This window comes from Camellia sinensis, chromosome 1, assembly GCF_055761805.1.
Source record: "Camellia sinensis isolate YWXY chromosome 1, ASM5576180v1, whole genome shotgun sequence".
Lineage (NCBI taxonomy): Eukaryota > Viridiplantae > Streptophyta > Magnoliopsida > Ericales > Theaceae > Camellia > Camellia sinensis.
Window position 1 is genome coordinate 12,621,342 of NC_138961.1, and position 13,837 is coordinate 12,635,178.

General features: G+C 35.7%; 3 protein-coding genes across 6 annotated transcripts; 2 read left to right on the forward strand and 1 right to left on the reverse strand.

Moving 5' to 3' along the window:
* LOC114263150 (uncharacterized) lies at positions 1–1,981 on the forward strand. Its single transcript, XM_028203643.2, has one exon. It carries the CDS (start codon positions 237–239, stop codon positions 1,734–1,736), a length of 1,500 nt encoding a protein of 499 aa, XP_028059444.2. The 5' UTR covers positions 1–236; the 3' UTR covers positions 1,737–1,981.
* Positions 1,982–2,542: 561 nt separating this feature from the next.
* Positions 2,543–6,502, reverse strand: LOC114285175 (nudix hydrolase 26, chloroplastic). 4 transcript variants are annotated; one of them, XM_082923068.1, is made up of 8 exons: positions 6,387–6,502; positions 6,102–6,302; positions 5,974–6,024; positions 4,460–4,552; positions 4,157–4,251; positions 3,811–3,885; positions 2,979–3,093; positions 2,543–2,880 (listed from the first exon to the last, which is right to left on the reverse strand). In XM_082923068.1, the coding sequence occupies exons 2-8, from the start codon at positions 6,165–6,167 to the stop codon at positions 2,815–2,817; spliced, it is 561 nt and encodes a 186-aa protein (XP_082779194.1). In that variant the 5' UTR covers positions 6,168–6,302; positions 6,387–6,502; the 3' UTR covers positions 2,543–2,814. The 4 variants fall into 4 exon arrangements, with proteins under 4 accessions (XP_082779194.1, XP_082779197.1, XP_082779186.1 ...); XM_082923071.1 differs by lacking the exon at positions 3,811–3,885; XM_082923060.1 differs by having other exon boundaries at positions 6,102–6,449.
* A 4,580-nt stretch (positions 6,503–11,082) lies between these two features.
* Positions 11,083–12,166, forward strand: LOC145823590 (uncharacterized). The gene is made up of 3 exons (XM_082923076.1): positions 11,083–11,248; positions 11,598–11,684; positions 11,761–12,166. The coding sequence occupies exons 1-3, from the start codon at positions 11,084–11,086 to the stop codon at positions 11,893–11,895; spliced, it is 387 nt and encodes a 128-aa protein (XP_082779202.1). The 5' UTR covers position 11,083; the 3' UTR covers positions 11,896–12,166.
* Positions 12,167–13,837: the final 1,671 nt, after the last annotated feature.

Sequence of the window (13,837 nt, forward strand, 5' to 3'; positions counted from 1 at the left end):
AACCAAACAAGACCGAAATATATTTCCTTAGCGCTGGTCAACGGTTTAGTTCCAGGGGTTTCTGCTTGTCCCTGTCCTCCAGCTACAAAGTCCCAGGTTTTGGTACTCTCTCTCCCTCTCTCATATTCTACTCTTTACTTACCAAATTGTTAGAATTTTCCTTCTTTTAGATGCTTGTTTATGGGTGATTTTCTCTTTCTGTATTGAATCTGTAATTTCTTTACTCCCTCATTCTTATGGATTCCCAAGAAAATCAAGAACCCCATCACTCACCACAACCCACTCAAACTCGCCCCTTGTTCTTCAAATTCAGTTGCTTCTATTTATTGTCAATACTAGTTCTACTTCTAGCAATCTTATTCAGTTTCACCTACACAGACTACTACAAAATTCAATTTCTGAATGCAACTCTCTCACCAGAGTCTTCCCATTTTCATAAGCTTCTAGGGTTTCTTCACTCAAACCCAACAACCAAACAAAACCCACAACCAAACCCTATTTCCAAACCCCCTTATTGTGTGCTATGGATGGCCCCTTTTCTTTCAGGTGGTGGGTATAGCTCAGAAGCTTGGTCTTATATCTTAGCTTTACATGAAAACAAGAAAAACCCTAGCTTTAGAATGAGTATTCATCAACATGGTGATCTTGAAATTCTTGAGTTTTGGGAGGGTTTGCCTCGGGAGATGAAAAAATTGGCTCTTGAGCTTTACCAAACAGAATGTGAAATGGATGATAATACCATTGTGATATGTCATAGTGAGCCTGGTGCTTGGTACCCTCCTCTGTTTCAGACACTCCCATGCCCACCAACTGGTTATGAAAATTACAGATTCATAATTGGTAGGACTATGTTTGAGACTGATAGGTTGAATCCTGAGCACGTAAGGCGGTGTAATCAAATGGATTCTGTTTGGGTTCCTACTGAATTCCATGTGTCTACATTCATACAAAGTGGGGTTGATTCGTCGAAGGTTGTGAAAATTGTTCAACCTGTTGATGTGAATTTCTTTGATCCTGTCAAGTATAAGCCATTAGACCTTGCCTCTATAGGGACTCTAGCTTTGGGCTCAACTCCATTGAATTCAAATCCCGATAACAAGTTTGTTTTCTTGAGCATTTTCAAGTGGGAATATAGGAAGGGTTGGGATGTGTTGTTGCAGGCATACTTAAAAGAATTCTCTAACGTCGATGGGGTTGCTTTGTATTTGTTAACAAATCCATATCACTCCGATAGAGATTTTTGCAACAAGATTGTGGAGTTTGTTGAGGGTTCTGATTTAGTAAAACCGGTTGATGGGTGGGCTCCGATTTACGTGATCGATGCCCACATACCTCACGTAGATCTCCCAAGACTATACAACGCAGCTGATGCATTTGTTCTTCCATCAAGAGGGGAAGGATGGGGCCGGCCTATTGTGGAGGCCATGGCAATGTCGTTGCCAGTGATCACAACGAATTGGTCTGGTCCCACTGAGTACATAACGGAGGAAAATAGCTATCCCTTGTCGGTGGATGTTCTGAGTGAAGTATCTGAAGGACCGTTCAGAGGGCATAAATGGGCTGAGCCTTCTGTTGATAAGCTTCAAGTTCTGATAAGGCATGTGATGAGTGATCGTGAAGAAGCTAAGGCTAGAGGAAGGAGAGCGAGGGAAGACATGATCAGTAGATTCTCTCCTGAGATTGTTGCTGAGATTGTTACTGATCGTATACATCATATACTCAACAAAACGGCTTGAGATATTGACTTGAATTATGTCCATTACTGGGATTTTATGGCCAATATCGCTCGTGTTGCTTGAACTTGATTTGTTCAGTGATTGAGCTTCTGTCTTGTTAATAGCTTTCTTGCAACTTCATGGAAGATTGTAAAGGAAAGATGCTAATGGGATTTTGGAAATGCATGGATGTTTTGTTCATATGTATTTTAAATTGTAGAACAACTAATGTTTTGAAGAAGCAATGCAAGTTGAAATTTGTGGGATATTTTGCAGAAATTAAGATTGAGATTTTAAATATTTGAGTCAAGATCAAAATGATCAAAATCTTTTTGTGGAAAGAACTCATCATGATTTGCATTAGGTTGTGATCTTGAAGAAGACTGAATTTCATCCTGTCAAGGGACTGATGATGGTTTCCAAAGCTGCTTTTGAATATCATACTCGAAAAACATGGTAAATTGGATCACAATATGCGGTATGTAAAGATCAATTTTATTGGTAAGTAGATTTTTTTTTTTTTTTTTAATTGTTTTCAATGTAGCGTAGGATAACATTCTGCAGTAAAAATTGATTACAATGGTAAATAACATTCAATTTCAGTAATCAGTAGCACTGCAAAAATCACCTCTTGTTTTGAGAAAAGCATCAGTTTTTTTATCTAATTTAACACATAATCAATCAATGGCTGAATTTTCTCTTTATCTGAATCTAATGGAAGGTCGATTTGGTTATAGTACCTAAAATCCACTGCTTACGTTGGTTGGAAAAATCGTCTCTATCACACACAAAAGCAAGGAACAAACGCCCTGCTTGAGTCATAAAAATGATTAAAACATTCATTTCAGCAGAATTGAGACTCCCCAATAAGCTACAATATCTTGATTTCATGCCATCTCATTAAAAAAACAAAAAAATCTTTTTTTCGGAACAACATCAAAACTACCATTACTGCGGAAACATCTTTGAAAAAAAAAAAAAAAAAAAAAAAAAAAAAATTGCTTAATTGGTTGGGGTGAAGACTTTGAGTACACCAATCGCCCAACTGTATACCCATGCCATGCCTTTTTTCAAGTTATCTCAATCGGAACAAATCATTTTATTGAAGATGCAGGGAAAAAGCTGTCAAAACTTCTCTGTAAACAGGCTTCTTGAAGTCCACTGCCTGCACAGAAAAATGCAGAAAATATGTAAAATAATGAAATGGCAAGACAACCAGTTTCAAACCATTATAGCAAAATGAGGTTAAGGAATTGCACCCACATGGTCAACTACTTGTTCCGGTGACATCCACGACCACGCTCCAAACTCCGCCTTCTCAGTCCCATCACCCAAAAGGTTGATTTCATCATCCTTTCCAGTGAATTTAAATAGGAACCTGCATTTATACACTGCCTTTTAATGAAATATAGTGATTACAGATGGCATGATGAATTAGAACATCCAAAGCTTGAATCATATGCGCACGTGTGAGTTAAAAGACACAATGTATACGGGAATGTAAAAGTGTAGCCTAACATAATAGGTGCATTCTTGCTCTAGACCGTTATGTAGATGATCAGAGATTGAGACTTATCCCATTCTAGCAATCCAATCAGGCATTCATTACAATTGTCTTTAGAAGAAATGCAAGCAAGTTCATGAATCAAGTAGCTACCCGAACGAGTTGAAAGTTACTAAAAGAGTCTAAATGAAATCTGTCAGGGTTCAATCCAACTTCAGTAGAAATAAGAGCCCTGGGTCGTAATTTCATTAGTTTAGTTTCTAGATAGACAATGTAAAAATCACCCCGGCAGTAAGCTGGAATAAAATAGTTTTGACAAATTGACTGGAGGAATAAAATGGAAAAACTAATTTACTTGATATAACCTTGTTCACCTAGGGCCTTGACACAAACCAGGCAAGAAGTAGACCCATGCATCATTGAAGGGCATGTCACAAGTTGAATACTTGGGAGCATTAGTCACCCATGGACTGTTCTAAATGTATGAAGTAACCATGTCAAGCACTTAAAAAGTGGCTGAGGGTAAGGGATGTGTCCGCTATATTTAGTTGGAAATTCATCAAACAAGTATATTTAGTAATTTGAGCTCACCATAAAATTATAAATAAAGCTCCTATATTATGCATGAAATTCTCTAGTGCACCTCGCGAACACCACCATTTTATCCTAGAAAATAAAAAAGTATATTAAAATATTTGAATACTTTGCTGTGTCCCCATGGCCTTGGATGTGCGAATTAGATAAATCAGACACTTAGAGACATACCTGCTGAGCCGCATCACCCATCATGCATACTTGAGTCCATATAACATAGGTCAATGTTAATTATGAATTAATTTGATCTGCACTTGATTATCCTAAATTTGGTTCATTTCCCCTGCCAAAAGAAACCTACAGTGCAGCTTTACACCTATTTCAAATGTATAAAGATGCTCACCACTTTTGTGCTTGACCCTTCCAGTCTGAGCCCCATTGTTGGTTAAGTTTTTCCCGGACTTTTGGTGGGAAATCATATGTCAACCAATATGGTACCTGCATCAAGGATCAAAATTTTGTTTCGGTATATTGTTTTAATTAGCTTGGAAAAGAAACATTTTCAAATCATAAGAGAAATGACAAAAGAATTCAAAATATGAAAATGTCTACAAATGCAAGAAGAGTCAAATCTCAAGTCCAAAAGACTAACAAACCAACGTCAAAAAAGTTATAATGCTTCAGGAGTCAAATCTCAAGTCCAAACCTCTGCAAGAACTTCAGCTGAAGTAATTCCTGTTTCTTCTCTTAATTCCCTGATAGCTGCATCTCTTGGATCTTCATTTTCATCAATACCACCCTGTTCACCACACAATATTTTTCCATCTCATATGCATGGAAACCAAACTTTCCAAGTAAGGAATACTTGTATAAGATTATAAGAAATCAGAACACAATTGCACTCTATTAGATGCGTTGAATTTTTAACAATTTATGCAAGTTTTGACATCACAACTTCAACTCTGGACTACACACTAATTGTCCATTAAACATATCATAATGCTTTTCACCTGTTCAAGCTTTAAAATATTGACACACACATACCGAGAGAGAGAGAGACTAGCCTCCATAAATAATCACAACTTTGGGAATTCAAGAATGTTAGCTATGGTGCACTCTAATCTATCACAATCTGCCACTAAAGTATGGAGGGAGGGGGTAACGATAACAATCTAAACTGTTCAAAAACAACCAACCAAGAAGGTTCCAAAACTCATGATAATTATGAAAGAAATGAACGGAAAAGAAAAATAAAATAAAAACAATCTAGTCAATCTAAATTGTTATAAAAATGGCCCACTAGCATTACTAAGTTCCAAAACCCAAAAGAGTTGTTGCAACTGTTTCCAATTCTGAAACCAACATAAAATACACTCACCTAAGAGTTCAGATAAAAAAATTAAAAAATAAAAACTGATTATTTAGTAGATTAGCACACGAATATGGAATGCAAAAATCAAACCACAGACCTATTGTAAAATCTAGTGCAACCTAATTTTTAGAACTCCCGAATTCTATGTTTAATGCTATAAACAATACATATATCTATACTATTATATATAGTGTACAACCAATTTGGTATGAACACCTTTATCATGTTTTTTTCTCATTCTTAAATTGCTCCTAGGTAACTGTGGATTTCAAATTTTACAACTTTTTTATGTTTTTAAAAGCACACCTGCACACCTTGTTGTACATATATATATATTTGATGATGAGAAAATCCTTAAGCCAAGGCTAGCCCTTTGGCCACCAAGACTTTCCTAAAGGGAGGTTTGGATTCCACTCTTAGGAGTGGAACGATGCAAGTTCAACACCCACCACGTGCTAATTTAACAACTAATCACTGAATTTCACCAATCAAAACAATAAAAAAGAAAGAAACCCATTAAGCCAAGGCCACTTTGGACCCAAGATAAACCCGGATACTTACAAATACCCACAAGCCACAAGCCACAAGCATCAGGTAAGCACACAGCCCAGACCATGAAACTTTCTCACAATTTTTTCTTTCCAAAATCGCACATCTTTTAAACCCCCCCCCCCCCCCCCCCCCAAAAAAAAAAAAAAAAAAAAAAAAAAAAGAGAAGAAGAAAAAACCTTTTAAGATCAAACTGCTTCAACCATATATATGGATGTATATACACAAAATTCCAATGTAAAAATCGAAAAAGAAAACCAGACGCTGATCATCAATTAGCATTTTCAATTCAGGGTTACCTGTGGCATTTGCCAGGAGTCAGGTATATCGAGCCTCGAAGCAGCAAAAATCTTCACAACACAAACACAGGCATTTAGAGAAAGAATGAGAAACTAATTCTGGAGAGAGAATAGCACGAATTTGTGACCTTTTTGGAAGGATTGATGATACAAATGCCGACGTTTCTTCTGTAACCTTCGGGAGGGGCTTCCATGGATGAGGATGACGAGAAATACGAAGCAGTTGAGCGATTACAAAGATGATTGAGACGGAGGAGTGGTAGGGTCGTGAATTTGTTGGATTTGAGAGGGTAATTTGGGGATGAGGATAGAGTAGGGTTAGAGAGGAACTGCAATGGAGGACGAGAGACTGGGAAATTAAAGAGGATGATGAATCTACATAAAGCCATAAAACAAACGTAGATACTTCCTACCTGCTCTGCGAACTCTCTCCGTTTCTTCCTTTTTGTGTATTTTACATTATTAGATTAAAAAAAAATTTAATTGCACATATATCGAGCATATATTTGAACATAAAAATTTATGTATCCGATTGGTTAATTAAACAGTTTCTTTGCATAGTATTACTATTAATTTAAATTGTAGTGAGATGATTAGTCAATTCTAACCATTATGGTATTCGTCAATCATTCGACTAACCATCCAATTAAACAATTTCTGTATTTAGTTCTCTGTATAGTATTGCTATTAAGTTGAATTTTACTTTTTTTTTTTCTTTTTCTTTTTTGAAAGTTTTTATTATTGAACAATAACCACTTAATTTTACTTGCCCCACAAAAATTTGCTAATCAATGAGTTTAACTTCGCACAAAATTTCTTCAGGAAAATAAAGTAAGGCATTGCATAAGCTAGAATGGCTTGTTCTATAGTTTTTATCAATATTTTTTGCCTCGCGTGTGACAACAATTTCAACTTTCAACCTTGTAACTTGGCTAGCACTTGCTCAATGATGAAATCATATGCCTCTGCTTTTAACCTCCCCCAAAAGGGTGGAAGGCCCCAGATATTTCACATCATCAGGAGTTTCTCTAAATCCAAAAATAGAACGAATGCTTCCTCCGAGTAAGAGAGGGACATTGGGAGAGAATTGCACACTAGACTTAGTCGAAATTTACCATTTGACTAGATGCCAAGCAACAAGAACTCAACAAGATGACTCTACTAACAGAAAATGAGACAAAGTAAGACAATGCCTGGTAATTTTGAGGCCCAAAATGTCTTTCATGAAGGCTTTGATTGACCAAATTTGACATAAAATTCGCAACTAAGATAAAGAGGTACGGAGAAAGAGGATCTCCCTGACGTAGCCCTTTAGATGGTTTAAAAGTACCTATTTTTTTGCCATTGACAAAGATTGAGAAATTGATAGTGGTGACACATTTCGAAACCCATTGAATCCATTTCGGATAAAAGCCCATTTTATGCATTAACTCAAATAAAAAGTCTCGCTCAACACAGTCATAGGCTTTATTAAAATCCAGCTTGATAGCCATGAAACCATCTCTTCTTTTTTTTTTCTTTTGTTTTAGGAAATGAAAGGCCTCATGTGCAACAATAGAATTATCCTGAATCATTCTCTCAGGAACGAAGGCAGATTGGTTGGGAGAAATTAAGGGTTTCAAAATTTGTTTCAACTGATTATCAAGAAGCTTTGTGAAAATCTTAACCTTGAAGTTACACAAGCTAATGGGCTTAAATTGAAAGAGCTTAACAGGATGACTCACTTTAGGAATTAGCATTAGATTTATGTGATTTTGTTATTTGAGAATGTAGCCACCAATGAAGAAACTACGCACCACCTTGCACACTTGGAGGCCAACCTCAGCCCAATACTTCTGGTATAAGCACCCTGGAAATCTAACGCATTACTAGAAAAATAATTTTTTGCGTCTATTTTTTTGCGACTGATTATTTGACCGTCACAAAAAATATTATTTGCAACGGCAAATCAACCAAAGCAAAAACTTGTGAACCCACTCAGCTTAAGCAAAAACTTGCAAGCCCATTATTGGGAACCCACTCAGCCCAATTTATATTTTCCTTTTTTCTTAAACTCTCATTTCCCCCAAATTTGATTGTGTACAACTTGCCCTAGACTCTCATTTTCCCCAAATCTGATTTCGCTCAATCGTGTCTGAGTAACTAGGTTCATTATTAGATCAAGAGCCCTTTCTCGATTTCGCTCTATAGATCACCATGGTCATCTAAAGAAGAGATCTCCAACGGTATGTCTCTCTCTCTCTCTCTCTCTCTCTCTCTCTCTCTCTCTCTCTCTCCCTCTCTCATCTCAGTGAGTCTCTTTGAATCATTCATTCGTATTTCAACTTATTCATCTCCCTACTTCGATCACTTGAACTCACTGTAATTTGTATTCAACTTCTTAATCTAAACTCACTGTAATTCGATCACTTTTTAGTCAATCAATTGATTTTTGCACCAGGTAATCTGATTCTGGAAACAAGCTTTGGTTTGAATCAATCCTTCCTCATCTGTTATTAATTTGAGAGAAATGAATCAAGAAATAAATATCAGAAAGCATTCACATTATCTTTGGTTTGTTATATCTCAGAGAGGATGACGCTATTAATCAAGAAATTATTCAGTTGAAGAAGGGAATTCACCAACAAGTTAGCGCGTAACACTTTCATCAAAGAATATCTCCCTTTTCTCAACTATATTTTACAGTATTTTTTAAGCAAAGTTCATTAGTCTAAGCAAAATTGTAGCAACCTTGGTTGAACATTTTTCTCCTTATATATCTATCTGTCTCACTTGTAGCATTAACATGCTCTGTTCTTAATATATTTTACAATATGCTCCTTAGACTGTAAGATCTATAGAGGACTTCTAGTGCCACATAATATGCACTTCCAACAATATCATTTAGTCTTTCATCTGCATAAACAGTCATAAAAAAAGAAACATCTTATGAATTCAATGCTAAACTCTGCTGATATTAACTATTCTTTATAGCATCATATATCACAACTTTTGTTTTTCAATGTTCGGTCTAATGAAAACATAACCATTGCATATCTATAACAAATACCTACCCAGTGACACAAGTCCATGGGAACACTTCTAGCAAATAACATGGAAGTTTGCATAAAAAAAAAGAAGGTAAGTTGATCTAAAACCCCATGTGGCATGAACCCATTTTAATGGATTAATTACCTTCTAAACTACAAAACCCCAAATGCAACCTCAAAACTCCTATCCTTAGTGCTATTTAACAAACCAAGTTGTTTGTTAAAGGATCGGACTCAGCTTGTAAGAGGCTTGCTTGGGCCTTTTCACTCGATCAAATGAGCCAAGCTTGACCTAAATTCTACTGATTTTATAATTGAGATAAATTGTTACTATCCTAATCCTAGTCCAATTAGGCACACATACAAAACATGCATTTTATTAAGAATTAGGCTTAGGAATAGTTCATAAACAAGCTAGATAGGCTTAGGAACAACTCATAGACAAGCCAGATAATTGTAAAAGACACCCGGTTAATTGAATTGCTAGCTCATTTAATCACATAAACTGGCTAAACAAGGCAACCGTGACATGAGAAATATCAAACTCAACTTGATTAGGAACTTGATTAGGCCAGTGAATGTTAGGCAGAATAACTTTATTATAAAGCAGTACTGGATGGAAATAAAATACTGACACTACATAAATCCCCCGTTTTCGCCTAAATCCATTTAATTTCAAATACATACCTAAATAATTTACAACATATTATATTAGTATTATTATATTATAAAATATGCAATATACAAAAATCATTAAGAAGTGTCCAAGTACCCGTGCTTGTACCTAATTTTTGTATATATGTTCTAAGACTTAGGGTTTAAGGAGGCCAAACAATTGGACAAGCACCTGCACTCGAAACTCATACCCGAGTCTATGTAACCCATATGTAATGAGGTTAAAATTACATTAGTGTAGGAGTGATAACTGAGAATTCTTACAAATATCTATTAAGATAATGAACAAACTTAGGATGAACTGTGTCTATTACCTGGTTTGATGAAATCAGAAAGGCCAAAATCAATAAGCTTCATATTAGCATCTTCGTTTCTAGAGGAGAAAAGGAAATTATGTAATGCAAGCAATTAGAAAGGCATTAATTACATAAAAATATATCGACAATGGGGAATGTTTACTAAATGCAATAGAAAATAAGTTTTTTTACTTGGAAAGCTAAAAATAAATAAATAAAATTATGTGTTCTAATAATGCAAAATACAAAGATGTCAAGTTCAAGAAACAATAACCTCGGGCTTTAAGTCATGATGCACAACACCTTGAAGATGGAAAAATGCAACACTTAAAATTTGCACAATAATGAGTTTTGCATCCTCTACTGTGTATCTACCACCTCTGTAGCTAAGGAAAAGTATATAATAAGTTCAAATTAGACCTACTAAGAATAAAATAATTATCAAAACAATGTTCCTTATTACCTTGACAATATTCTGTTGAGTAGTTCTCCACCTTCACACAATCTGATAACCAAACAAAAGCTTTGTCAGACCCCCAAAAAAATATCCAAGAATGAAGTAAAAAAATTGATGTGGAACTCTAAATAAAAACTTTTGAGCACTAGCTCATAGACAAACATCAACATAACTAATGGTAGCAAGTAATTCCAATATTTTCAGGAAAAGTGAAACAGATATCTATTAATAATAAATCATTGATTATTAATGGAATACATGGAAGAAGAGAATAAAGAAAAGGAATATCCTAAAAGGTTTGAGGTAATACTCAATATTTGAACATCTTTCTTGCATCAGTCTTTTAAGCTTTTCATGATAAACTTCAAATTTAAAAATTGTTTGTTCAAATCTTCTTGAGATGAATACATTATGGTCATTGCGCAGGGAACTTGATAAAGTTGCGATGGATAGACTTGTGGAGTTGGCTTTCAAAAAACTTTTGGTAATTATTTCATTTCTTAGCCAATCTTCTATTTGCTCATTCTTGAAGTGATATTGTTTGGCAATATACTTTATAGTGGATGGTTGCTACTACATATTTTAGTAACAGGGGAAGCATAATGCAGAAATGATGTAAATGATCTCCTACAATTTGTTTTGTTAGAGTTTGTATGCAACTTTGTAGGACATCGTGGAAAGATCATAAAACCAAGACAAAGTCCAAGTATTGGGTTCCATTCAAGAATGATCCGAACATTGCTTCTAGATTACCTAGTAACATAATGCCAACCCAGTGGAGGAAACTTGTGCAATATTGGACGAGTAAAGAAGTACAGGTATAGGTATTCTTTGTAAAATTTTAATTAATGTTTTAATGATAGGTAACTAATGTTTGATAGTCTAACCAATGTCATAGGCGATTGCTAAGAAAAATTCTTCTAATCGGGGTTTTCGTGGGCCTCCACATACTACTGGAAGGACATCTTTCTCAGATATTCGTTTTAATTTATTGAATTTGTGGTTGCACCTAAAGCATCATTTGAGACTGCATTTGGTGCTGCAGCTTCAGCTGCACCTAGTGCATTTGGTGTGACACTTGTGGCTGCAGCTGGGCTGCATCTAGTGCTGCACTTGTGACCTATTATGTTGTGAAGACTTGAGCTCCTAACTTGAAAAAAATTGCAGATGACACATAAAGGAGAGTGGATAGATAAGATGAGTCTCTGGAAGAGGGCACACAACCTGAATGATCCCAATGTGGTGGCAATTGTGGTATGCCTATGGTTTAAAAGTTTTTACATGTATTTTTCTTTTAACCAAACATTGTCCTTATATTTTCAAAATGTAGGAGGAATACAATGTGCATCTTTGGAAAGTTCCTAAGGAGCAACATACGATTGAGTATTGCGATAAAATTTACCATAAAATCGTTGGAAAGGATGGACATGGGTATTGCAAGACCTATGGGAGAGGAGTGCCCTGAAGTGCGGTGTATGCGCGAGGCAACGGCCCATCCCAATCATTAGCAGCCCCTTCATTTATTGATGAGATCACATAGCGTGTGACACAAGACGTTGAGTCTAGGTTCACTACAACGATCAAGAACCTGACATCACGTGTTTTGTTCTTAGAGTCATAGGATGTAGCTGGGAGTACGAGCTTGAGAGATGTGCAATACTTACAAATTGATGAATTTTACGTTTTATCAATTTGTATATATATATATATGGAAATTATTAACATATTATACTAACATATTGTAGGTGTCAGATGCGTCTAGTGGGCAACAAGCTTCAAAAGAAAATGAATAGGTATGCCACTATTCGAATAAACATTAAGTAGTCCATAATCTAATTTGGAATTGGTTATTGCTAATAACTTCAAACTTTGAACAACAACTTTTGCATCTTTGAGAATATGATGGTGCTCTAGGACTTTTCTCAAATTGCATGATATGAGAGATCATGTAAATAAATCTGAGGTTATCGATTCTTTTTTTTTTATTATTTAAATGATGAGTGTCTTGATTCTGTTCTTGATGTTGTGAGGAAGGAGGCTAAGAATTGGGATTGCTTGTAAGGTATTTTCAAGTTCTCACATGGTTTTTTTTTTTTTAGTGCTAAATTTACCTTCCCATTATTTCTAAGATGATTTTGTCTTCTAAAACTAATGCCTTTAATTTATCACTTATTACCTTGAAAATTTATTTGTTAGCGTGGTAGTAATTATTGTTGGAAATTTGGTTTTATAAGGCTTATTTTGGGCCAACTTTGAGCCCAAAATTGAGTGGGCCCCAAACATCTTTTGGGGTGGGTCCGAAGAGATGACGTGTTCCTTGTTGCATGGCAAGTCACACGATGAAGACGGTTCATCAAAACCATTTATGAGTGAATGAGAAGTTGACGTCGTTTTCGGGTTCGTGGAATGGACAATTAAAGAAGTAAATGTGGGTTTCCTTAAAATGAGTTGTCCCACATTGAAACTTTAAGAGAGCTTGTGTATGTATACAAGCTCTAGATTACAACACTTGGGTTGGGCCACAAGGGACACCCCAAGTTTATAGAAGGAAGGAGTTATGGACAAAGTGAACCTTAGCCCAAACCACCACATGCACGCATGCCGCTGCCGCCGACCGGCCGAGCCGAGTCGAGCCGTGCCGGGCGTGGGTGTGGGTTGGGTTAGTTCTTATATTAATTTATTTGAATTTTTAATGAAATCAAATTCAAATTTTGTACCAAAAATTGAATTAATTTTCTGTCCATTTTTATCTTCTCCAGTCCGAAATTTCCTAACAGATTCAACTGGTTTTGCAGTTATTAAACTGCCAGAAACTTCTGCAATTACACAGATTCAAACTGTATAGTTCAAACAGATCAATCTGTCCAGCAGATCTGTTGAATTTTGGATTGCATCTGTTCATTCAAAATTTGCACCTGTATGGTTCAAAATTGAACCTGTTCGGGCAGATTATATTCCTATAAATACCAACATTTCCAGCAGTGTTTGGGCATGAAAGGAATCCAGGAAAAATCTATTTCCTTCCCGGTTTTGCTCTCTCTTTACATTATTCTTCATATTAGATTTTAGGAAAAAATTAAGAGAGTATAAAACACAAGGTTTTGTTCGCCGTACAAGTTGTTTGGAATGATACTACAATTTGTGAAGATCATTGTATCCTGGGAGATAGACGTCATTTGTCCGTAAGCACTGTTGTGGGGCGAATTTGTCTTAAGGACAGAGTGTCACACACTCGACTTAATCTTTAATTTTTCTTTCGATTCGGTAAAATAAATTCTGTAAGTTATTTATTTTATTTTGTTTGATTTGGTTTCAAATTTATTTATTATACACAGAAGATTGTCCCAACAATTTTGAGACAGATTTGAATTATTCTGTTTACAGAATTTTTTGTTTATTTCCTTTCT